At 43.2% G+C, this 25,700-nt stretch overlaps 1 protein-coding gene across 3 annotated transcripts; it reads right to left on the bottom strand.

The window, feature by feature from the left end:
- Positions 1–6,280: 6,280 nt before the first annotated feature.
- Positions 6,281–25,227, bottom strand: LOC143517186 (gasdermin-E-like). 3 transcript variants are annotated; one of them, XM_077009391.1, is made up of 10 exons: positions 24,948–25,226; positions 21,534–24,192; positions 15,230–15,456; positions 13,312–13,504; positions 12,294–12,474; positions 11,968–12,076; positions 9,893–9,964; positions 8,181–8,534; positions 8,013–8,086; positions 6,281–7,375 (listed from the first exon to the last, which is right to left on the bottom strand). In XM_077009391.1, exons 2-10 carry the CDS (start codon positions 21,539–21,541, stop codon positions 7,142–7,144), a joined length of 1,452 nt encoding a protein of 483 aa, XP_076865506.1. In that variant the 5' UTR covers positions 21,542–24,192; positions 24,948–25,226; the 3' UTR covers positions 6,281–7,141. The 3 variants fall into 3 exon arrangements, with proteins under 3 accessions (XP_076865506.1, XP_076865509.1, XP_076865508.1); XM_077009394.1 differs by lacking the exon at positions 9,893–9,964 and having other exon boundaries at positions 24,948–25,227; XM_077009393.1 differs by lacking the exon at positions 21,534–24,192 and having other exon boundaries at positions 24,948–25,225.
- Positions 25,228–25,700: the final 473 nt, after the last annotated feature.

Below are 25,700 nucleotides of genomic sequence, written 5' to 3' on the forward strand. Positions count from 1 at the left end.
CTGGTTGACTCGTGGGACTCTGGAGGCAGCAGACGGGTACTGGAGGGCCAAGCGGATCGCGGCTTTGACCGCCGCAGAGGCAAAAACTCGGGTGTGGGAAGAGTTTGGTCAGACCATGGAAAGTTACTTTCGACAGACAGACAGACAGACAGACAGAGGGTTATAAAGGGAAGAAGAAAATACAGTAGGTACACAGTATAAATAAGCTAAAGTTAAAATATAAAATACTATAAAATAATTTAATAAAATAGACTTCTAGTGAGCTTATGTACAGAGGTAGTGCAGTTGGCTACTAAGTGGCTGTGCAGATTGCAACGCTGACTGATGCCAGCCATGCAGATAGTGCAGTATGAGCAGTGTTGCGAATAACGCCGTTAAAAATAACGGCGTTAGGTAACGTCGTCATTTTGTCAGTAACGGGATAATATAATGAGTTACTTTTCCTGTCGTTACAACGCCGTTTACATTACTGGTCATTAAAAGTGGTGCGTTACTATATATTGATATACTAACAGTAATGCGAGCGGACCGCTGCCCAGGCTAGTGAGGAGTAACAGATCTCGATAGGTCACAGTTCTCGGTGTAACACCTGTTTAACTTAACAAGTCAGTAAGCGATTGGCTAAGGCAGCGTTATGATAGCCAATCAGAGCCAGTGTTTTTACACGCGCGCCGAAGCACGCGAGTGACACGACACAAACGGAGAAGAGGCCGAAATGGCGTCAGGTGCAAGCTGAAGAAAACTAGAACTTTCAAGGCGATATAAACATTCCTGAATGTTCCTGAATGTCTACCAGACTGGGTATTTGATTTATTTAATTAAGAATAGAGGTTTTATTGTTAAGTTTACTTCTGTTGTAAACAAACCAGTTGTCTCAGGTTGAGAGAATTTAATTTCATAGATGTAAATGCACTTTATATAGTGTAACTGTTTACTTTTGCTTTTTTTTTTTCCAAAGATTTTGGGATTTTAAAGGATTTTATCCTGCACTGGTCTGTGGATGTGCAATAAATATCAAAAGTTAAACAATTTTCTCATCTACTAATTTCAACTGACTGTGAAAACTGCTTAAAAAAAAAAACTTAATTGGCATATAACCTTTTTTTAACTGTAACGCAAATAGTTACTTTCCCTGGTAACGAGTTACTTTTATTATAGAGTAATTCAGTTACTAATTCAGTTACTTTTTTGAACAAGTAGTGAGTAACTATAACTAATTACTTTTTTAACGTAACGTTCCCAACACTGAGTATGAGGTACATGACAAAAATTACAGCAGCAAAAATTAGCAGTGGAACAATGTACAAGTAGTACAAGTAGTGCAATAATACAATAGTAAAAGTGAAAAAGTACAGATAATAAAAAATAAAAATAGAGGTATGGTACCAGGAGGGTGTTACATATGATATGGGGATATGTCCATTAGAGTGACCGGGATGGAGGAGTCACATAGTTCGTAGTCTGCTGTGCTGTGAGGAGTTGAACAGTCTAGTTTCTGGCAGATCCTGAAGGACGCAAGCCTCCTGAGGAAGTATAGTCTGCTCTGGGCTTTCTTGTAGAGGAGGTCAGTGTTCACTGACCAATCTAGCCTTTCATCCAGGTGCACACCAAGGAACTTGTAAGACTTCACCATCTCCACATCAACCCCATCAATGGAGACTGGCTGCTGAGATGGCCTGGACCTTCTAAAGTCTATGCACATCTCCTTGGTTTTGGTGATGTTCAGCTGCAGATGGTTTGCTTTGCACCACACCACGAAGTCCTCAATCAGAGAACTTCTGCATGTGGTACGACTCTGAGTTGTATTTGAAATCCGATGTGTACAGGGTGAACAGGACTGGAGAGAGGACGGTCCCCTGTGGTGCTCCCGTGTTGCTGATCACTGTATCAGAGGAGCAGTCCCTGATCCTGACATGTTGTGGTCTCCCCGTAAGGTAGACAGTAATCCAGGTGACCATGTGCATGTCTACCTCAATCTCCATCAGCTTGTCTCTCAGTAGTAGGGGCTGGATGGTCTTAAAGGCACTGGAGAAGTCAAAGAACATGACCCTCACAGCACTGCTCCCCTTGTCCAAGTGAGAGTGAGCTCTGTGCAGGAGATGGAGGATAGCGTCTTCCATCCTCACCTTCTCCCGGTAGGCAAGCTGCAGTGGGGCCTCAGCATGGTGGACCTGAGGTCTGAGGTGACACAGCAGCAGTCGCTCCATGGTCTTCATCACGTGGGATGTCGGAGTAACTGGCCTGTAGTCATTCAGCTCCTTCGGGTGTACTACATACCACTATGAAAATATATTCTAATATCCTTAGGATATAAATAAGATGCACTTTGGTCGTGCGTAAAAACCTAAGACAATAAATAAAGTTTAAAGAAACTTGAGAAAAAGTACAAAGACGGAGCTACTGGAAAAGGCAGCCACTCGTGGAGCACAGGAAGCTAATCCCGGCGCTGCCGCCGATTGGCTCTGAGAAGATTCTGGAAAACTGTCAGGCAAGTCAGGAAGGGAAAGTGGTTCCTGACCAATACTGTATACAGTGGGGCTGGAGATCTGCTGACCTCGACTGGGGATGTCATTAGGTGGCAGAAGGAATACTTTGAGGATCTTCTCAATCCCACCATCATGTCTTCCATAGAGGAAGCAGAGCTGGGGGACTCGGATGGGGGTTTGCCCATCACTCTTACCCAGTGTTGGGAACGTTACTTTTAAAAAGTAATTAGTTATAGTTACTCACTACTTGTTCAAAAAAGTAACTGAGTTAGTAACTAAATTACTCTATTATAAAAGTAACTCGTTACCAGGGAAAGTAACTATTTGCGTTACAGTTTAAAAAAAGTTATATGCCGATGAATAAGGATTTTTTTTTTGAAAAAGCAGTTTTTACAGTCAGTTGAAATGAGTAGATCAGAAAGGTGTTTAACTTTTGATATTTATTGCACATCCACAGACCAGTGCAGGATAAAATCCTTTAAAATCCCAATTCTTTGTAAAAAAAAAAAAAAAGCAAAAGTAAACAGTTACACTATATAAAGTGCATTTACATCTATCAAATTAAATTAAATTCTCTCAACCTGAGACAACTGGTTTGTTCACAACAGAAGCAAACTTAACAATAAAACCTCTATCCTTAATTAAATAAATCAAATACCCAGTCTGGTAGACATTCAGGAACTTCAAGTATTTTCTTAAATAATGTTTATATCGCCACCTTGAAAATGCAAATTTTTCTTCGGCTTGCTCCTGACTCGCCATTTCAGCCTCTTCTCTGTTTGTGTCGCGTGTCTCTCCGTGTCACTGGCGTGCTTCGGCGCGCGTGTAAAAACACTGGCTCTGATTCGCTTACTGACTTGTTAAGTTAAACAGGTGTTACACCGAGAACTGTGACCTATAGAGATCTGTTACTTCTCACTAGCCTGGACAGCGGTCCGCTCGGATTACTGTTAGTATATCAATATATAGTAACGCACCGCTTTTAATGACCAGTAACGTCAACGGCGTTGTAACGACACAAAAAGTAATTAATTATATTATCCCGTTACTGACAAAATGACGCCGTTACCTAACGCCGTTATTTTTAACGGCGTTATTCGCAACACTGCTCTTACCTACGGTCATGAGCTCTTGGTAGTGACCGAAAGAATGAGATTGCGAATACAAGTGGATGAAATGAGTTTCCTCTACAGGGTGTCTGTGCTCTCCCTTAGAGATAAGGTATGGAGCACAGTCATCCGGGAGAGGCTCGGAGGCTCGGAGGTGCTGCTCCTCCACGTAAAAAGGAGCCAGTTAAGGTGGTTTGGGCATCTGGTCCGGATGCCACCGACTATCGAACTCAGATAATTCTATGTCCCTCGTTCCTCATATAGTCCCACTGAACTCGTATAGTTCCATGTCCCTCATTACTCATATAGTCCCACTTAAAGGCTCAACAAAGATGTGAGATGCTCGACACAGAGCATACAGCTCACACAAGCCAGTAACTATATTCAAGAGATCTGATCTGGGCATGTGCTTAAGGCTTCCAGAAAGTTCTCCTCTAAATACGGCCAGTTTGGTTTTAGTAACATACAATAGAGCAGACTGATGATTACAGCAGATGAGAATGTTCAGGAGCATCAAGTGGAGGTTGAGGCTAAATTTTATTAGTCAAATTGTGTTCACTGAGTAAAACTAACAAGTTGGAATCTTTCCATTAGCTGGTCTGTTTGGAGAATTTCGCACCTTTTTATTTGAAAATGAAGTGTTTTATTTCAGTGAGTTTTGTTCTGTGTCAGGTAGTTCTCTGTAGTATTCTGGGAAGTGAAGTTCAGGTCAGGGTCCATATACTCAACCAAGCTGGCAGGTGAAATGGAATTAGAGGTATCAGGGCAGACGAGGGGTGGGACAGCAAGATCTCGAACCTGAATGAAAAGTTTTATTCTCTAGTAATCGGAAAGACTGCCGAACGCTTGACGTGACAATACTTTGCAGAGAAAGGAATGAATGGAACTCTTTAATTAAACAGACTAAACAGGTGAAGCACATTAGGAATGAGTGGAACGTAGGAGCTGACTGACAGCATCAGAGTAGAGGTGACATGAGGGAATCTGAGCTGGTGGGTTTAACAGGGATGAGCAGAGGACAGTCCAGGGTCAAAAGATCATTTACATGGGACAAACAGAGCCAGGATACAGACAAAAAACACAAACAGACAAACAGTTAAAACCATGTACTCAGAACAATAATGAAGATAACAAGGGAAAATGAGGAACAGGTGTGACGAAACACGGGAGGCGAAACAAGACTCGGCACGTGTCGCCACAGCAACCGTGATGCCAAAGGAGGGGAACCATGATAGATAAAAGCAGAAATTTCTGCAACAGCAGATAAATCAGATCACTCTGCCTGCACAGGTTTGTCCTCTTGTTCATACCTCATAAGTGAACCTGAAACAAAGACAGGGCAAAGACAGTAGTCTAAACAAAGAGTCATGTGGCGCTTGTTGCCTCATGAACCGTGACACCAGAGGAGGGAATTGGGGCAGACTGCATTACAAATGCAGATAAAAACAGAAATTCCTGCATCATCAGATAAATCAACCTGGCTGGACAGGTTCTGACTTCTACACCCATCACTGTAAAAGTCTAATGCACGCTCAATTTGCCATCCTGTTTATATTTGCACATTATATTTATAATTCAATGCATACGTTCACTTTAATCTTAATTACACCAGATTCCTCATACATTCACTTTGCACATATCTGTTTTACTTACTGCTGCATATGCATATATATAATATATATGTTTACCGCTGCACTATGGAGTCTGAGAGTAACGTAATTTCAATCCTGTGTATGTCCTGTACATATCACAGATTTGACAATAAAGTTGACTTTGACTTTGACTGACTTTGACTTCTGTCTCCTTTTGTTTTTTCTGCATATACCTGGTCGTGCTGTTAAATTCTCACATCTTCCAAGGTTTTTTGAATTTCAGGCTATTACAGTTTTCCCAGTCTGTTCCCAGTCTTAGAATACCTTTTGACAACCTTTTGTCATTCTGTTCATGCTTCAAATCTGATAGTTTTGCAGATTTTATCTTTTGTAACATCCAGAGGATTAGGCCATTTCTTTCACAGGAAGCTGCTCATTAAAAGATTCTTTTTAACATACATAAGATTAGGTCTTTTTTCTTTACAGGAAGCTCTTGTCATTTCAAATCTATGTTATTCTCCCTACTCCCTACTCCCTACTTGCTGGTCTTCTAAAGGCCTGAATGCAGGAAAACTAGTTTTCAATCTTCTGAAGTTCATAAATCATTCCACTGTTGCCTTCCCTTCTTTGGATGAATATCAAGTACTTTGAATCTCTAGTATGAAACATCGAGACTCTAATCTGCTTTTCTAGCTAGGACACATTCCATGAGTAGATGACAAATCAGTTTTGGATAAATCACTTTGGATAATAGCGTCTGTTTCAGCCAAATGCTGAAACTCTACATGTAACATAAATGTTTATTTCCAGTAGTGGATCTAAAAATAAAAAGGAGCAGCAGAATCTAGTAGTCAGAGAACAAACATCAGATTCTAGATTCTTACTAGATGTTACTCTTTTGTCCGAAAGCATTTACTTTGGCTGCTCTTGCAGAAATTTGTTGTAGTTTTGTTGTTTTCATATTTAGCACTGAACTGGACAGCCTAGTTCACCTAAAATAGGCCATTTCTCTTCGCCATGTGGAGGATTTAGTTGTTACAATGGAAAACATCAGCACCGATTTCAGATACTGTGCAGGAAGACACCAGCAGAGTGTAGTTAAATGTATATTTATTAGACTTTGCTGTTCTGTTACAATATGAGTTTTCACATGAAATATTTTTACAAAGCACTTTCATTTTATTATCTGATACAGTGAAACTTATAAAAGTACTTATAAAGTTGTGAGGCACTGACAGAAACAATTACATTTACCAGACGCCCTTATCCAGAGCGACTTACATTTTTATACAAGTGAGCAATTGAGGGTTAAGGGCCTTGCTCAGGGGCACCTCAGTCATGGCCTCAGGTCTGGGAATTGAACCCACGACCCTCCAGTCACAAGACCAGTTCCCTAACCACTAGGCCATTACTGCCATTTATAAATAACTTGTCAGCTAAACACAAATAAAAATAAAAAGTGAATGAAGTTCTTCATTGTGAACCATCTGTATTGCATTAAATCATGTATTTAAGAAGATGCTTATTTACTGCAGTCTGAATATAATGACAATAAACAGGTTTTAAATTAAAGACCCATACCGTTTGTTGAGAGTATGAATTCATTAAGCTAAATATGCAATGTGTGTATTCTTTTTATAGCAAATTATATGAAGCGGAATGTGTTTCTTGATTGAAAAAGTAGATTACTAGTATTATTATTAATTATTATATTAGTATTAAAAGACATTATTCTTTAGCACGCCTATTAATGTTGTTGTATTTATTATTATTATTATATTAGTATTAGAAGATACATTATTTTTTAGCACACCTATTATTATTGTTGTTGTTATTATTTTATTAGTATTAGAAGAGACATTATTCTTTAGCACACCTGTTATTATTGTTGTTGGTATTGGTGTTGTTATTATTATTATATTAGTATTACAAGAGACATTATTCTTTAACACACCTATTGCTGTTTCTCACTCAGGTACGCAAGGCCATGAATGACGAGACACAGGATGAAAGGAAGTCTCTCAAACTTCCGTCTTATAACTGCCCACAGTTTTCCATCTTCAGTCTTCAGTACAACATTGGATGAGCTGAACAGCTGCTCCACCCTCCTGAGCAGGTCCTCACTCTGCAGGGGAGCAGGCAGGTGTGTGAGGAGGAGGGGCTGGGAGTGGTGGGTTAGGAGGGTTACCTGACCAGAGCACAAACACACAAACAACACTTGATTAAGGACGTCTATGAAGGACAATCCTCTGAATCACTTTACAATCAAAGGAACAGTAAAAACCATGAAGTCAACACAATGTGTGCTGTCTAATCCACAAGGAACTAAAGATCCAGACATTTCCAAGGAAAACGGTGTAACTGACATAAAGACTTGGGGTCAGGAGATCCATTCACACATTTTATGAAGAATGTAAGACACGGGTGTAGTCAGCAAGGGTGTAGTCAGGCAAAGCAAACAGGTCAGATCCCAAGGGGCAATCAAAACATGCAAACTGAGTATGGAGGGAAGCAAAGACAAACAGAAGACCCTAAAAACAAGCAAACAAACAAACAACCCAGCCAAACACTTCTCAGTCAAATACAGGCAATATTTGGAAGTTCAGTACTGGTGAGTACCATACTGGGGAGTTCCGTACTGGTGAGTTCAATACTGGTGAGTTTGTGTTGTTGTGGGGACCAAGTATAACCAACTAAATGCACTGTCTGGCCATTAGAGGTGAGTCTGACCTCCAATGACCAAGCAGTGCATTACAGCCTCTACAGAGGGAGCTCTGATGAGCATGTAACCTTAGTGTAAAGAATCCAACAGACATGAAACTTACTAAATCATTTAAGCTCTTGAGTTCTTGTGAAGAGCAGATGTCTGCTAGTAAGAGGAGTCCATCATCTGTCAAACCTAATCACCAAACATACAAGAATAATACATCACCAACTGTGTGATGACAACTGTCATACATACAAGGCCAGAGTGTAAGTTTATGTTCACCCACCCATAGCTGCACTCACGAGGTTGTACATGGCAACCAGGACTGACTGATTCTGCTTGGACAACCTCATTGAAGCTCCAGGATTGGTGGATTCTGTGGACAGACTAGTTTCACTGGTTGTGTCAGACTGTATCAGCAGATCCAAGAATGTGTCAATAATCTGATGAGGAGAGTGAGAGCAGCTGCTGTGGTAAAGGCTGGGAGCATCATCATAGACCAGCTCCTCCAGTCTGTCCTCCAAAACAGACAAATGTTCACGGTCCAGTAGAATCTGTCGAAGTTGCAGTAGCAGAGGGGAGCGAGACTGATGTGACAGACCATCCAACACACACAAGAGAGACTTTACTTCCTCCAACTCTGCAGCAGAGAACACACACACACACACACACACACACACACACACACACACACACACACATAAACACACAAACACACACACACCACCACCCACAAGCACACACATACACACACACACACACGTAAACACACAAACACACACACACACACACACACACACACACACACACACACACACACACACACACACACACACACACACACACACACACACACAAACATGGTCAGAGCCACTCAACACTCAAGTCTTGGTCATGTGTCACAGAGAGTGTAACATGAATGACATCAATCCTGCAATGACATGAAAGGTACTGAAACAGGAAGAGGAATCAGTGGACCACGATATTCTGTTCTGCTATTCACACACTTACTTCTATGGAAGTAAGCTGCACTTGAGGCCAGGTAAGATACTTCAGGAGAAAGCCCCAGAAGAATTTATGCTAGAGGGGTCCTTATCAAATGGTACATTTTCTGCGGTAAACAGCCAAAATGGTGACATGAATTTACATGCACCACTGCAAAATGGCGGGGAAGGTGTGAGAAATGCAGCCCTACTAAATAGCTCATCATAACTACTGTAGCACTGTGCAATATTTTACATATTCATTGTTATAAGGGCAATGAGGAATTTAAAATTTTTTTGTAATTTATGTAAATTATAGTTTTCTTTATATTCCTGTCTGTTACACCACAAGTATGGCATCTTAATTTAATTATACTTGGTATAATGACAATAAAGATATTCTGATTCTGATTCTATTCTTCAGATTCTACTGACCAGCTCAACCACACAACTCCACCAACTACACCACTGAGATCAGGAGGGGACTGAGGCACAGACACAGGAAATCAGGTTGTAGTTAACAAAAAAACTTGTTTTTACAGGCCAAAGGAAACTGGTTGATTCACTACCTGGTGGTCACAAACTGCTATTAGAGATGTTACGATACTTCTCTCTCTCTCGTTCTGTCTCTCTCTTCCTCTTTCTCTATCTCTGTCTCTCTCTTTCTTGCTCTCTCCCCCACTCTCTCTCTCTCCCTCACTCCCAGAAGAGAAAGAAGAAGAAGAGAAAAGAAGAAGGGAAGAGGGTAAGAAGAAGAGTGGAAGAAGAACAAAGAGAAGAAAAAGAGACCCTACACCAAAATCCCATCTATAATCCCCAGCATATCAAAGGGACAGAAGTCAAAACCAATAGAAATAGCTTCAATAATGGGAATCAGGTTGATGTTATAGAAAACATTTGCATACAGATTTCACTCACACACAGAACGCCCACCTTTGGGGTGAAGTCTACATTATTTTCCAGTATGTCATGTAACCCATGTAACACACACACACACACACACACACATACACACCTGTCTTTACACCACTTAGGGGGTAAGCCTGATGACTTTGTTTCCCACAGATAAATCCCCGTAAGATGAATTCTGAAACATACACACACACATGCACACATGCATGCACATTACAAACACACGTATACACACATACACATAAACATAGACACACACACACACATACATGTACACATACATATACACATACAGTCTATATACATCAGGGGTGCCCATTATGTCAATCCTGTCGATCATGAAGGAAGTGTCGGTCGATCGCGAAGGAATGTGGGTAGATCGCATGACATTAAAAAGTAGTGGATGAATGACAGGCTATCATCCATCTGCACTGACGGTTATATATATACACCACCCCGGTAACAATTTACGTAGCTCGTAAGCTGAAAACTTGTGGGCACCCCTGATATACATATTCTTTATTGTGTGCAGTTGGGTAGTTATGACATGACAGCTTGGTATGACAGTTTGGCTTTCTTATAAACACATAGCCTGTTGTCTTCGATTTTCTCAATGGGAAATTCACACTAAGGAATCATATATTTGACCAACCACACTTCCTGACACTGAACACCTTATAATAGAAGAATGTGTCACATGTCCATGTGGTGCAGGATACAGGGTATGAATCTGATTAGTTAGAGAAAATTGAATGAACAGAAACAGTGCAGACTAAATGGCTTTTTTGTGGTGATGGGATGATGATATTGGGAGTGTAGAGTTGTCCTGGTCCTAAAGGCACAACAAATGCTCATGTGTCCCTTGGTGAAGGATCACATTTACAGTTACAGGTGCACATGACCATGGGTAAAATACCCTCAGGAAATCAAGTGCACTATAATAAAAGTTCTCAAGCAGTTAGAAGCCCAAATGAGGAAGTGATGGAGGAACTGGAACGCTTCCATTTTCAGACCAGGCTGAGGAGCAGAGGCCCAAATCCTTGTGAGATCTGTTCAGCTGACCCACAAACACATTGAAAACCTCTGTGTACATCTCAAGATTATACATCTGACATGCTACATTACTGCATTTCTCTAAAAGATGAGGGGCCCTTTCTATGGAAGTAAGCTGCACTTGAGGCCAGGTAAGAGACTTCAGGAGAAAGTCCCAGAAGAATTTATGCTAGAGGGGTCCCTATCAAATGCTACATTTTCTGTGGTAAACAGCCAAAAAGGTGACATGAATTTACATGCACCACTGCAAGATGGCGGGGAAGGTGTGAGAAATGCAGCCCTACTAAATAGCTCATCATAACTACTGTAGCACTGTGCAATATTTTACATATTCATTGTTATAAGGGCAATGAGGAATTTAAATTTTTTTGTAATTTACGTAAATTATAGTTTTCTTTATATTCCTGTCTGTTACACCACAAGTATGGCATCTTAATTTAATTATACTTGGTATAATGACAATAAAGATATTCTGATTCTGATTCTATTCTTCAGATTCTACTGACCAGCTCAACCACACAACTCCACCAACTACACCACTGAGATCAGGAGGGGACTGAGGCACAGACACAGGAAATCAGGTTGTAGTTAACAAAAAAACTTGTTTTTACAGGCCAAAGGAAACTGGTTGATTCACTACCTGGTGGTCACAAACTGCTATTAGAGATGTTACGATACTTCTCTCTCTCTCGTTCTGTCTCTCTCTTCCTCTTCCTCTATCTCTGTCTCTCTCTTTCTTGCTCTCTTCCCCACTCTCTCTCTCTCCCTCACTCCCAGAAGAGAAAGAAGAAGAAGAGAAAAGAAGAAGAGAAGAGGGTAAGAAGAAGAGTGGAAGAAGAACAAAGAGAAGAAAAAGAGACCCTACACCAAAATCCCATCTATAATCCCCAGCATATCAAAGGGACAGAAGTCAAAACCAATAGAAATAGCTTCAATAACGGGAATCAGGTTGATGTTAGAAAACATTTGCATACAGATTTCACTCACACACAGAACGCCCACCTTTGGGGTGAAGTCTACATTATTTTCCAGTATGTCATGTAACACACACACACACACACACACACACACACACACACACACACACACACACACACACACACACACACACACACACACACTAACCGTATTGGCCATCAGATTTGATGTCCAGGCCTGAGACGTTGTAAGCCATAACAGTGTTGGCGGGTATCTTCATAACACAATTTGTATCAGAATGTACATTTCCACTCACCTGAATGAACACACACATACATATACATACATATACACACCCGTAACGAGACCCACTCTATTCATATATACACTCATACACACACCCACTCCATTATAAATAAGCCTGCACAGAGACCCACTCCATTATAAATAAACCTGCACAGAGACCCACTGAGTTATAAATATGCCTGCACAGAGCCCCACTCCATTATAAATAAGCCTGCACAGAGACCCACCTTTGTCTTAATGTTCTCAACCAATTGTGGGGTAATACCACTGCTACCTTCCATGATACTACTGTACTTGATTTTGCTCTCAGAGGTGTTGAAAACGCGCGTTGTCACTACAGTGAACTCCCATTTTTGTTTGAACGTGTCCAGCATCTGCTTGAGCAGAGGATGGTGAAAGTCCACTTTCCTGTAGAACCCATCAAAATAAGAAGTTACTCTACAAGCCAAAGAGTATTATGATCTCAAGCACTGACAACAAGGTTAATTACAGACTTGTTTCTAGCTATGTTTATAAAGCTTCAAGTGAACAGTATTTTCAGCAGTGTATTTACACAGTTTGACAGTGCTTACAGTTAAGCCCTAATCAGACTGCAGTATATCAGTATCATGACAGTTCTCTACACTAATCTTGAAGCAGATGAAGTGTGGACTACGTCAGTGTCATTGCATCATTATTTTATGCATAACAGAGCTATCTAAATGTCTAGAGTTGATTGTATGTATTAAGTTGATTTTAGAGTCTAGGTATAATACATTTTTCCATGGTCCATTACCTCTTTTTTAATGCGTTTTTTATGTGTTATTGAAACATTAAAGATGACATTCTCTAGAACTAAAGCTGACATAATCAGTACTGTTTCATTCTGAGTCCAGTGTGCTGGAGGACAGAACCTCAGAACCTGGAGGACAGAACCTCAGAATCTGCAGGACAGAACCTGGAGGACAGAACCTCAGAACATGGAGGACAGAACCACAGAACCTGCAGGACAGAACCTGGAGGACAGAACCTCAGAATCTGGAGGACAGAACCACAGAATCTGCAGGACAGAACCTGGAGGACAGAACCTCAGAACCTGGAGGACAGAACCTCAGAATCTGGAGGACTGAACCACAGAACCTGGAGGACAGAACCTTAGAACCTGTTTTGCTTTCCCAACACCATTTGGATTTGGAGTCAAATTCATGATTACAACACACTTTACAGGAACACATTATATGCATATTAGTATGTTGTTTTACCAACCTTTGTTTGGAGTCCTCTATGAGTTTAAATACGTTCACAGTTTCTTCATGAAGTGTCCCGAGAGAGGAGGAAAGTGCAGACCCTCCACTGCCCCCTACAGACACACTGAGGGCACTCCCTCCTGCCTCCAGAGACCCGGACACGCTGCCTTGGTGTGTCTTCTGGTACATCACCAGCTCTTTTTGATCCAGCTCTGATACAGGACAAACAGAAACCCCATGTTTTAAAAATGAAACACAAGTAACCGTCTGATGGAAGGTAAAGCAAACAAATGACATGATTCCTAGAAAACAGAGCAAGTCAAACAAATACACAAATCAAAGGAGAAGGAGAAAATGCTCAAAATTGAGAGTAATAAGAGCACCAGAGGACCTGGTTATCAACACAAATGAACAATAACCAACAACCAGAAAACTAGAGCACAGAGTATATACAGAAGAAGGACTGATGAGGAACAAAACTAGAGACAGGCAAACACAAGGACTAAACAAGGGGTGTGGAAGCTGAAATCAGAACAAAGGAAACATATGAAACAGAAAACCAGGAAGTGAAATGAAAACACAGGTAAACAGGGAAACAGGTAAACATGACAATAGTATAGTATGAATAAAAGTACAAGTATTCCCATTGTCTTCTGATCTTTCTGATGTTACCAAGGTGTCTGAGGAGGATAAAACTTGGATACCTGGACACTAGTACTGAGATGGGCAATAAACTTTTGTTTAGTGACAGTTTAATGTCAGGAACTCTTCTTTCACACAGCTTATTCTTATTAAATATGGTACTGTATGTGGTCTGGTCTTTCTCAGGGATGTCAACAGGGTATGCATGGTTCAGAACCACATGTGGGAATATTATTCACAAGGAATCGCATTGATTCTGAATGTTAATTGGTTAATTGGATAATTGGTTATTGTTAATTTCCTCAACTTCAAAACTTCAAAAGACTCACCTGCAGCCTCACACAACATCAACAACATCAACTATGTGTCAACCTGTGCCATGTTCACTATGTAATGCACTATTTTGGGGTTCCCTTTCAGGTAGCATTCAGGTCTAATATTTTTTGTTGTCAGTCTAACTAGCCAGATATCTACCAGGTCTATTAACGATTTGCATTCCTAAAGGATCTGATGCAGATGAGGTAAGATGAATTCACTTGCAGACGGAGAAGGGGTGTGTCCAGGAAAGACCCATTTGACTCAACAAGAGTGATGCTTTGTGGAATCATATGTGCAACCCCCTATCTCACGTACCTCACATTATCAAACTTGTTACAACACTATAACCTGTCATTGGTCTTTTAATCCTGTTTTCTTTCAGTGCTATTTGGTAGCCTAGTTATACCAAAACTTCACCAGAAGCACAATTCTAAAAGTATAGTACTTGACAAAGATTTCTGCTGTTTTGCTGTGGAACTGTGTGGACTGAAATCTTATTGTTTCCTCCCACCCACTGTGTGGACTGAAGTCTTATTGGTTCCTCCTACCCACTGTGTGGACTGAAGTCTTATTGGTTCCTCCCACCCACTGTGTGGACTGAAGTCTTATTGGTTCCTCCCACCCACTGTGTGTCTGTACCCACTAGCAGAAGCAGGTGAGGTGCATGGCGGGACTCTCAATGCCATGTGCCTGCTCTTAGGTTGTAGATTAATGTTGCATTGGAAACGGCTGAATTGGTGTACATGCAGTTGTCTAATTTAGACTGTCCCCTTTAAGTTACGGTAATTAGTGTGTCTCCATATGTGTGTCTTTCTTTCTGATTTCTTTCTTTTTATCTAGCTTGATCTAGTTGTTAATTCTTCCGAATAATTACTAAATAAAGTGTGTGTTATTGCTGTAATAGTGTTTCTTGTCACCAGTGCTACAACAATAAACCCTGTGATGCTGTAGTGCTGTGTGAGTGTAGGGGTAGATACCTGGCTGAATGTATTCTCCCTGTAGCAGTTGATTGAGGGTGAATCCTGTGGGTCTGTACTTAGTTGTTTGCCAGAACCACCTAGATGGACGATTCATGACCACAGCCAGTGGCTGTAGCTTTTCTGAATCGATTAGGCTGGAAACAGCGATCAAATCACCATCCGGATCAATCTGGCAGACAAGCCTCTGTGTAACCTTGTCAAACATCTCTCCCCACAGTGTTAACCTGCAAGTGATGAAGCAGTTATATAATTTTACAAATGAATCATACACAAGTATATGCAGTTTATGTGTACAGGTATGTGCACATCTAGAATGTGTTTTACAGTTTTTTTACGACTGCTAACATGTGTTTCCCAATACTTGAGATACATTTTCAAAACTCTAAACACAGCAACACATTTACCTCACACAAATAGCCAAATAGTTAAAATCCTGTTCAAAAGCGCATTTTCTTAACTAAATACCAACTCTGCATTTCACAACGCAAACAAAGTTTTCTCAGGTGGGAGACCTGTTCCCTTTCTGCTTCTGGAAACAGTTGTTGGTAGAGTTCATTCAAAAATGAATCAAGGAGGTCACTGTTATAGGGACCAATCTGGCATTTGTGAAGGACCAAACCAGTACTTAAGATTGCAGGACAAATTGTTATATTAGCTCCTCTCTGACTCGGTACATTACTGTACTTCATTTTATTTGTTTGATCTATATGTGCAAAAAATGTGTATTACAGTAATAGCTTTTCAGCTGCCTTTGTTTTTGCAGAACTTTGCATTTTATACAATATTTAAGGTGTTGAACCTTAGGTTTTCATTTTTGACATGCTGTGTGCAAACATTTGTAAATAAGACCCTTCCCTGTGGGCGTGTGTCTACGTCGTCTGTGTCTTGCCGTCTGCGTCTGTGGATCCTCGTGGGTGTGGTTGTGTCTGCGTGTGTTCATTCGTCCCACCTGTGGCCCGTCTCGTAATCACTCGGGGCTCATGTAGTTTGTCTATTTAATGTGCGTTCGCGCAGTGTCATGTCTTTAGTTTGCACGTTGCGTGTGTGTGTGTGAGTTTCTGTGTTTTCTGTGCGCGTATTGCGCAACACAACTTAAATAAAGCAGTGACGTTGGCTGCGTATGCAAGGATCCGTGTCTCGTCCTTCCCACTGCACCCCAGCGTTACAGAACGACAAGCCGCGTTGAGACACCAGGACAATGCCCGGCTATAAATCCAAGCCGAAGAAGGGTAAGAAAAAACCCTGCAAGCGGCATCACCACTCTTCGCACTCGTCTTCACGGGGGAGCTCGCCCATACGGGTTGGCGTCCTCGAGTGGTATGAGACGGATACGCCACCAGAGGGCGGCCGTGGAGCGGAGGAGCACCAGCCCCCACAAGACAGGACCAAGCCAACGCTGGCGCAGCTGGAAGGGGATCCGGTGTGTGCGTCCCTGCTGCGTCAGGCTCGGGAGCACCGTAACCCAGAGGCGGCGGAGGGTCTCCGCCAGGAGGCGTTACGGATATGGGGGGTATATCACCCCTCGTCCTCCAGGGAGCCCTCACCCCTGCGGGTCGACGCCGTTGAGCTCTGCGGATTGGTGAGGTACCCCGAGAGCGAGCTGGAGGAGGGGGACTCCCCAGACGAGGAGACGGAGCAGGACTACGGTGGAGGGGATCACCATCCGTCGTTGGACGACGCCTCCACCGTGGACTACGGTGGGGAGTATTACCATCTGTCGTTGGACGACGCCTCCACCGTGGACTACGGTGGGGAGTATTACCATCTGTCGTTGGACAACGCCTCCACCGTGGACTACGGTGGGGAGGACTACCCTCCATCGGTAGACGACGCCTCCACCGTGGACTACGGTGGGGAGGACTACCCCCCGTCGTTAGATGCCGCCTCCACCGTGGGCTACGGTGTTCCATGTTTCATGTTCCATGTTTGTGTGTGCCAGTGTTCGTGAGTCTTCCCGTTTGTGTGCCTAACCCTTTGTTCCCTTTCGTGCCTCTATGTGTTAGTGTGCCCGTCTGTGTGTTCGTGAATGTCCCGTTTGGTGTGTCTAACGTGTTTTCCCCCGTCTTCCCAGGGAGGGTGTTTTAGGGGGTTTGTGGCGGTCCTGCCGTCGGTGTAGGTTCGGGGCATTCCAGCTGCGCCGGACGCTCCGGGAGTAGCGAGCCCCTGGTGGCGGGGTCTGTCACGGAACAGCTTCGGACCCTTCCCTGTGGGCGTGTGTCTACGTCGTCTGCGTCTTGCCGTCTGCGTCTGTGGATCCTCGTGGGTGTGGTTGTGTCTGCGTGTGTTCATTCGTCCCACCTGTGGCCCGTCTCGTAATCACTCGGGGCTCATGTAGTTTGTCTATTTAATGTGCGTTCGCGCAGTGTCATGTCTTTAGTTTGCACGTTGCGTGTGTGTGTGTGAGTTTCTGTGTTTTCTGTGCGCGTATTGCGCAACACAACTTAAATAAAGCAGTGACGTTGGCTGCGTATGCAAGGATCTGTGTCTCGTCCTTCCCACTGCACCCCAGCGTTACAGTTATTGGATAACCTTGTGTGTATAGAAAATGTAAGCATTATAGTTTTGTGCCAAAACAACATGAATTGTACTAATTGTATAGCCACTGAAGACTGATGTTGTGTTCACTGTGTTTAGAGTTTTGAAAATGTGACTACAGATTGGACAAAAGGATGTTAGCAGTCGTAAAAAACTGTAAGATAATGTTAAGTAATTATTACCTTTTATTACCTATTACCTCAACAGTTAATAAGTTAATATAGCTTGGTTATCACAACACTGGTTTACATTACAACTCGTTTACATTAGTTCAACATGATTCAACATGGTTCAACATGATTCAACATGGTTCAACATGGTTCAACGTGGTTCAACGTGGTTCAACGTGGTTCAACATGATTCAACATGATTCAACATGGTTCAGTATGGTTCAGTGTGGTTCAGTGTGGTTCAACATAGTTCAACATGGTTCAACATGGTTCAGCATGGTTCAACATGGTTCAGCATGGTTTAACATGGTTCAGAATGGTTCAACATGGTTCAGCATGGTTCAACATGGTTCAACATGGTTTAATGTGGTTCAATATGATTCAACATGGTTCAGTGTGGTTCAACATAGTTCAACATGGTTCAACATGGTTCAACATGGTTCAACATGGTTCAACACTTAACCACTTACGTTCGCCACCCCCCCGGACCTCAGGTCACAGCTATATCTGCCAAAATTGGACTGCGGAAAAATTTAGTTGCGTCAGTGCCGGATTCGTGCCTCGTCCTTCCAGCCGCACTCACCGTCACAGAACGACGAGCCGCCAGGATGCCAGGATATACCACCCGTGCCAAGAAGGGGAAGAGGCCCAGCAGGCACCACCACGCCTCTTCCCCTGCACAGCACCGCGGAGCCCCAGTCACCCTCGAAGCAATGCAGCAGGACCCGTTGTGCAAGGTCATGCTGCTTCAGGCTCGGGAAGCCAAGACGGAGGAGATGGCGGACTATTTCCGTGAGACCGCGGTGCGGATGTGGAGGGAGCGACACCCCTCTCCCTCCAGAGACCTCTCGCCCCTGAGGGTAGGCTCCCTCGAACTCTGCTCCACGGAGAAGACCCCTGAGAGCGAGTTTGAGGGGGAGGAATCAGAGGGCGAGGAGGAAGAGGAAGGTGAGGACTATTCCCCCTCCATGTGCTCCGCCCCCACTGTTGATTATGGTGAGGGTGAAGAAGAGGAGGGCGAGGAGGATCATCAGGCTCCCTCGGTTTGTTCCGCCCCCACTGTAGACTACAGTAAGGGTGAAGGGGAAGAAGAGGAAGACTATTCCCCCTCCGTATGCTCAGCTCCCACCGAGTTCTACGGTGAGGGCGAAGAGGAAGACCATCCTCCCTCCGTATGCTCTGCCCCCACCGAATACTACGGTGAGGGCGAGGAGGAAGACCGTCCACCGTCCGGGAGGCGCCATGGGTTATTCCAGGGGTGGCAGCCCAGAGGAGCCCATTAGCTGGAACCTGGGCAGTGAGGAGGAAGAGGAGATGGAGGTCGAAGAAGACACTCCCACTGCCAGGTCCGTAGGGCGAGTGCCAGGAGGAGGTGGAGTTTCCTGAGGGGAGCCGAGGAGAGTGCACGTCCACAGAACCACTCTGCGGCGCGCCCCACGGGAGCTGCCAGAGAGACTGGTCGTGCGCCCAGCGAGAGGGCGGCGAAAGCGTCCGCTGATCGCGCTGCACCCAGCACGTTCGCCAAGCGCGCTGTTCCCCAAGGAGGGTTCGCAGCAAGGGCAGGGAAGGGACCGCCTCCGACAGCACCTGTGGCTCTGGGAGGATTGCCCTTCCTGACAGCCCTTCTACAGGTGCGGAGCCTGGCTCCATTTGTGTGTATTTCTGTTCCAGTGTTTGTCTCTCTCGATGTTTGTTCCAAATCCCCTTTTCCCTTTCGTGCCTCTGTTCATTAATGTTCCTGTTTGTGTTTTTGTTAACGTGCCTGTATGTTTGTCTAACGTGTTTTCCCCGGTCTTTCCAGGGAGGGTGTTCTAAGCTGTTCGTGGTGAACTCTCCACCGAGAGCGGTCATCTCCCAGACGCAGGGCTGAGGGCTTCGGATACGCCCATCGACGTGGGTTCGGGGCACTTGGCCCTGTTGGCACCCCGGGACGGGTAGTGCCCTTGGTGGGGGCATCTGTCACCTTACGGTCCCCGACCCCTCCCTTTTGGGCGTGTGTTTATGTTGTCTGCGTCTACTCGTCTGTGACTGTGGATCTCCGTGGTTGCAGGTGCGTCTTGTGATAATCCGTCTCACTTGTGGCTCGTCTCGTCATCACGTGGGGTTTATGGGGTTTGTCTATTTAATGTGCGTTTGCGCAGTGACCTGTGCTTGTCGTTGTTTGAGTCTGAACGTTACATGTTCCTAAGTGTTATTGTGATTGTTAAAACGTGCACTATCCGCGCTGTGTGTGTAAATAAAACGTGCGTCAGTGCAAAGCCGGAGTGGATTCGTGCCTCGTCCTTCCAGCTGCACTCACCGTCACAAGTGGGCTATACAATTAGTACAATTCATGTTGTTTTTCCACAAAATGCAGTCATTTAACATGTTTCTACAATGCTTACATTTTCTTTACATACAAGGTTACCCAATATCTGGATCATTTTTGTTTTATTTACAAATGCTTGCACACAGAATGTCAAAAATGAAAACCTAAGGTTCAAAACCTTAAATATTGTATAAAATGCAAAGATCTGCAAAAACAAAGGCAGGTGAAAAGCTATTACTGTAATTCAAATTTTTCGCACATACACGATCATTGAAATAAAGTGCAGTATAGTAATGTTATGGGTCAGAGAGGAGCAAATTTCACAATTTGTCCTGCAATCTCAAGTGCTGGTTTGGTCCTCAAAAAAAGCCAGATTGGTCCCTATAACAGTGACCTCGTTCTTTCGTTTTTGAATTAACTCTACCAACCACTGGTTCCAGAAGCAGAAAGGGAACAGGTGGGAGGAAACACAAGGACATTTGTGATAGGACAATGTAGCATTCCACCGTTCTCATGTCATCACAAACTGGTTTATAGACCATCCAAAAATTATGTCCCTTTTCCTCCCACCCTAATCGCTTTTCCTCAAGCCCACTGAGGAGCTTTTTTCAGTTTGGAGTTGGAAGGTGTATGATCATCGGCCCCATGACCAAATGTCCCTTCTGAATGCAATGGATGCCAGTGAAGACTGCCACGGGTGGAAAAATGCATGCTAAGCATTTCTATACCAGTTGCACGGCAAGGGCCAACATCAGATGTGGTGTGGATGAAAACATGTGGCCAACTGCTGAAGATTATACGTAGTGGTGTCAATTCCAGGTTCAGAGATTAAAAGTCCTCACCAGGATTTTGCTCAAGCTTGCTAGATTTTCGAATTAGCAATCCAGGTAAAATTAGTGGAATCAACACAATCCAGTAAGCCTGAGCAAAATCCTGGTGATGACTTTTAATCTCTGAACCTGGAATTGACACCTCTAATTTATACGTAACAAGACTGTTAGTATCCTGTTTTTTCCCCCTTGTGTGGCTTTTTTGTATATGTGTATGTTTACACATATGGGACCATGGCTAATTATGTTTACAATTACGGTAATTTATTTTTGGATTAGGCTACAATTTACAGTAATGTTCCTAATACAGTAAAACCTAGCCAGTAGGATGCACACACCAGTGTATTTTAGTGCCGCTCCCAAGCCCGTATAAATAGGGAGGGTTGCGTCAGGAAGGACATCCGGTGTAAAAACTGCGCCAAATCAAATGATGTGGATCAAAAACAGAAATTCCATACCGGATCATCGAGGCCCGGGTTAACAACGACCACCACTGGTGCTGTTGTCCAACAGGGCATTAGTGGAAATTGGACTACTGTTGGGACAAGGAGGAGGAGGAGAGGGGGAAGAGGGTTCTGAAGCTGAAGGAGAGGAGGCAGAGCAGGAAGGTGGAGCTTAGAGTTGGTATGTTGAATGTGGGCTCTATGACAGGTAAAGGGAGAGAGTTAGCTGATGCGATGGAGAGGAGGAAGATAGATATACTGTGTGTACTGGAGACCAAGTGGAAGGGGAGCAAGGCCAGGAGCATTGGTGGTGGCTTCAAACTATTATATCATGGTGTAGACAGGAAGAGAAATGGAGTAGGGGTAATCCTGAAGGATGAGTTTAGTAAGAGTGTAGTGGAGGTAAAGAGAGTAAGTGACAGAGATTGATGGGGTGATGATGAATGTCATCAGTGCTTATGCTCCTCAGGTAGGTTGTGATGTGGTGGAGAAAGAAGAATTCTGGAGAGAGTTAGATGAAATTGTTTTGCAGGTTCCGAAAGAAGAGAGAGTGGTTATTGGAGCAGATTTAAATGGACATGTTGGTGGAGGAAACAGTGGTGATGAGGAGGTGTTGGGTAGATATGGTGTTAAAGAAAGGAATACGGAAGGACAAATGGTGGTAGATATTGCTAAAAGGATAAAGATGGTGGTAAGACAGGTACTGGGGTAATGGTGGTGGTGTTCTGGATACCTGGGATGAGACTTCAAATGCAGTGAGGGATGTGGCTAGGAAGGTACTTGGTGTGACCTCAGGACAGAGGACGATGGACAAGGAGTTGTGGTGGTGGAATGAGGAAGTTCAGGAAAGTTTGAGAGGAAAGCGGTTGGCTAAAAAGAATTGGGATTTTCAGCGAGATGAAGAAAGTAGACAGAGGTACAAGGAGATTTGTCGTAAGGCAAAGAGAGCAGTGGCAGAAGCTAAAAAGAAGGCATATAGCAAACTGTATAAGAAGTTGGACACTAAGGAAGGGGAAAAGGATCTGTACAGATTGGCCAGACAGAGAAACCGTGATGAGCAGGATGTGTAGCAGGTTAGGATGATAAAGGATAAAGATGGAAATGTGTTGTCTGGTGAGGAGAGTGTCTTAGGAAGGTTGAAGGAGTATTTTGAGGAACTGATTAATCAAGAGAATGAAAGGGAAAGAAGGTTAGAAGAGGTAGAGATTGTGAATCAGGAAGTGCCTCAGGTGGAGGCACTAAAGGGGGAAGTAAGGGCTGCAATTCTGAGAATTAAGTGTGGTAAGGCAGTTGGACCGGATGATATTCCAGTGGAGGCATGGACATGTTTGGGAGAGACAGCAGTGGAGGTTTTGACTGGGTTATTTAACAGAATCTTGGAAGGTCAGAATATGCCTGCGGAGTGGAGATGAAGCATAATGCTGCAGATTTTCAAGAACAAGGGTGACATTCAGAGCTGTAGTAATTATAGGGGAATAAAGTTGATCAGTCACAGCCTGAAAATCTGGGAAAGAGTAGTGGAAGCTAGGCTTAGAGGTGAGGTAGTGATCTGTGAGCAGCAGTATGGTTTCATGCCAGCTAAGTGCACCACAGATGCTATGTTTGCTTTGAGAGTGTTAATGGAGAAGTATAGGGAAGGACAGAAGGAGTTACATTGTGTGTTTGTTGACTTAGAGAAAGCTTATGATAGAGTACCGAGACAGGAGCTGTGGTATTGTATGAGGAAGTCAGGAGTAGCAGAAAATTATGTGAGGGTGGTGAAGGATATGTATGAGAACAGTGTGACAGCAGTGAGATGTGCGGTAGGAATGACAGATGGGTTTAAAGTTGGGGTAGGACTACATCAGGGATCAGCCCTGAGTCCCTTCCTGTTCGCAGTTGTCATGGACAGACTGACGGACGAGGTTAGGCAGAAGTCCCCTTGGACTATGATTTTTGCTGATGACATTGTGATCTGTAGTGAGAGTAAGGAGCAGGTGGAGGTGAACTTGGAAAGATGGAGATATGCTTTGGAGAGTAGAGGAATGAAAGTGAGCAGGAGTAAAACAGAGTACATGTGTGTGAATGAGAGGGCAGACGGTGGACAGGTCCAGTTGCAGTGAGTTGATTTGGTGAAGGTTCACGAGTTTACTTACTTAGGGTCGAGGGTACAGAGTAATGGAGGAAGTGAAAGAGAGGTAAAGAAGAGAGTGCAGGCAGGGTGGTGTGGATGGCATAAAGTGTCTGGGGTGATATGTGATAGAAGGGTGTCAGCTAGAATGAAAGGAAAGATCAATAGGACAGTAGTGAGACCTGCTATGTTGTATGGACTGGAGACAGTGGCACTGACAAAGAGACAGGTGAGGGAAATGGAGGTGTCTGAGATGAAGATGTTGAGATTCTCATTTGGTGTGACGAGGAAGGATAGGATCAGAAATGCGTTTATTAGAGGATCAGCACATGTAGCATGTTTTGGAAATAAAGTTAGAGAAGCGAGATTGAAATGGTTTGGACATGTACAGAGGAGGGAGGAGAGGTATATTGGTAGGAGGGTCTTGAGGATGGAACTTCCAGGCAAGAGGAGGAGAGGTAGACCTATGGATGCAGTGGTAGAGGATATGAGAGTGGCTGGTGTGTCAGTGGAGGACACTCAAGACAGGGCCAGATGAAGGAGTTTGATCCGCTGTGGCGACCCCTAAACGGGAATTGCCGAAAGAAGAAGAAGAAAAAGAAGAAGAAGAAGAAGAAGAAGAAGAAGTTCCTAATGCAGTAAAATAAACTTTACTGTACAACCTTTACTGCAAAACTGTTACTGACTCCATTTTGTCTAATCTACATTCCATACAGTATGTTACAGTAAATAGCACTCATTGTGTAGACAGTATGTTGCCAAAAATGTACAAATTTGGAAAAAAAAGCAGAATAAAATATTACATGTAATACTGTTTCTTTAATGCCATCAACTGTTAGTTTTTTGACAGTGGTTGTGCAGTGAGCACTAGCGTTTGAAAGAATGGTTGGATACTGAACCAGGTTTGCTGTGTTTTAACAAAGTTGGTGTATGAGAAAGCATTTTTTGCATTGTGAAATGCTGAGTTGGGATTTAGTTAAGAAAATGCGCTTTTGAACAGGATATTAACTATTTGGCTTATTTGTATGATGTAAATGAGTTGCTGTATATATAGAGGTTTGAAAATGTAGGCTATCTCAAGTATTGGGAAATGCATGTTAGCAGTTGTAAAAAACTGTAATATGTATTTTCCTCTATGACCAAATAAAAAAATACAGTTGTGATTATATTTTCTGCAAGTGAAAGTTTGATTATATAAGCTTTCACATTTCACATAGGCCTACATGTGTAAATTTTATTTCTCAAGATTTGCAACACTTACAATCAGCGTAATTATTCGGCACATTCAGTATATTGTAAATTAAACAGGATCTACTCACCAGTCGCTGTGTGAAAAGCACAAACGTGGCAGTGGCGCTGGATCAAACGTTCATAACCTCTTCCTCATCTGATCTGTTCTAGTGCGATAATAAAATTCCTCCCAGCAAAACAGAAATGGGCGTTTATCATGCCGCCCAGCATTAAGGCTGTGCTCACGTGCGAGTGCGCATATATGCATTAATACATGCATTAATAATTAATATATGTATATATACATGTGTAGCGACTACTACTCTTCACGGCGAATTGCCTAACGGACAGGCACTTCGCCACTCAAGGAGTCTTCTTAACCCTTGAGTGACACTGTTATGGCCGCGCCTGCATATGTTATGTCTTGAGACTTATCATAGACTTACCAGCAGATGGCGCCCGCGCATCGAGATAAAAAAGTGCAGTCTCCGTTGGGAGAATAAAGGAGTACAGTTGAGTTCAGCGTTGTCCTGTCTGATTGCTCGTGACTGAAAATCACTTACCTACTACAACACCACAAAATGTCTCACTACTACACTTCGCAAAACCAGATACCTTAACTATATGTGCAGAAAATCTTGAGGAGTTCATTCTACTTCAGACACATTCAGTGTTTCATATTTTTATGTCTCTGCCACTAAACTGATTGTACTTCTCATTTGCATGAAGCTGAGAGATTCCTTTCACATGCCATAGTCCTCTGTGCACAACCACCACATCTTTCCATAGAGCTCAACAGAAGCAGAGGAAAAGTAACCCTGTCTTTGCTGCGTACATGTACT

This window comes from Brachyhypopomus gauderio, chromosome 6, assembly GCF_052324685.1.
Source record: "Brachyhypopomus gauderio isolate BG-103 chromosome 6, BGAUD_0.2, whole genome shotgun sequence".
NCBI lineage: Eukaryota > Metazoa > Chordata > Actinopteri > Gymnotiformes > Hypopomidae > Brachyhypopomus > Brachyhypopomus gauderio.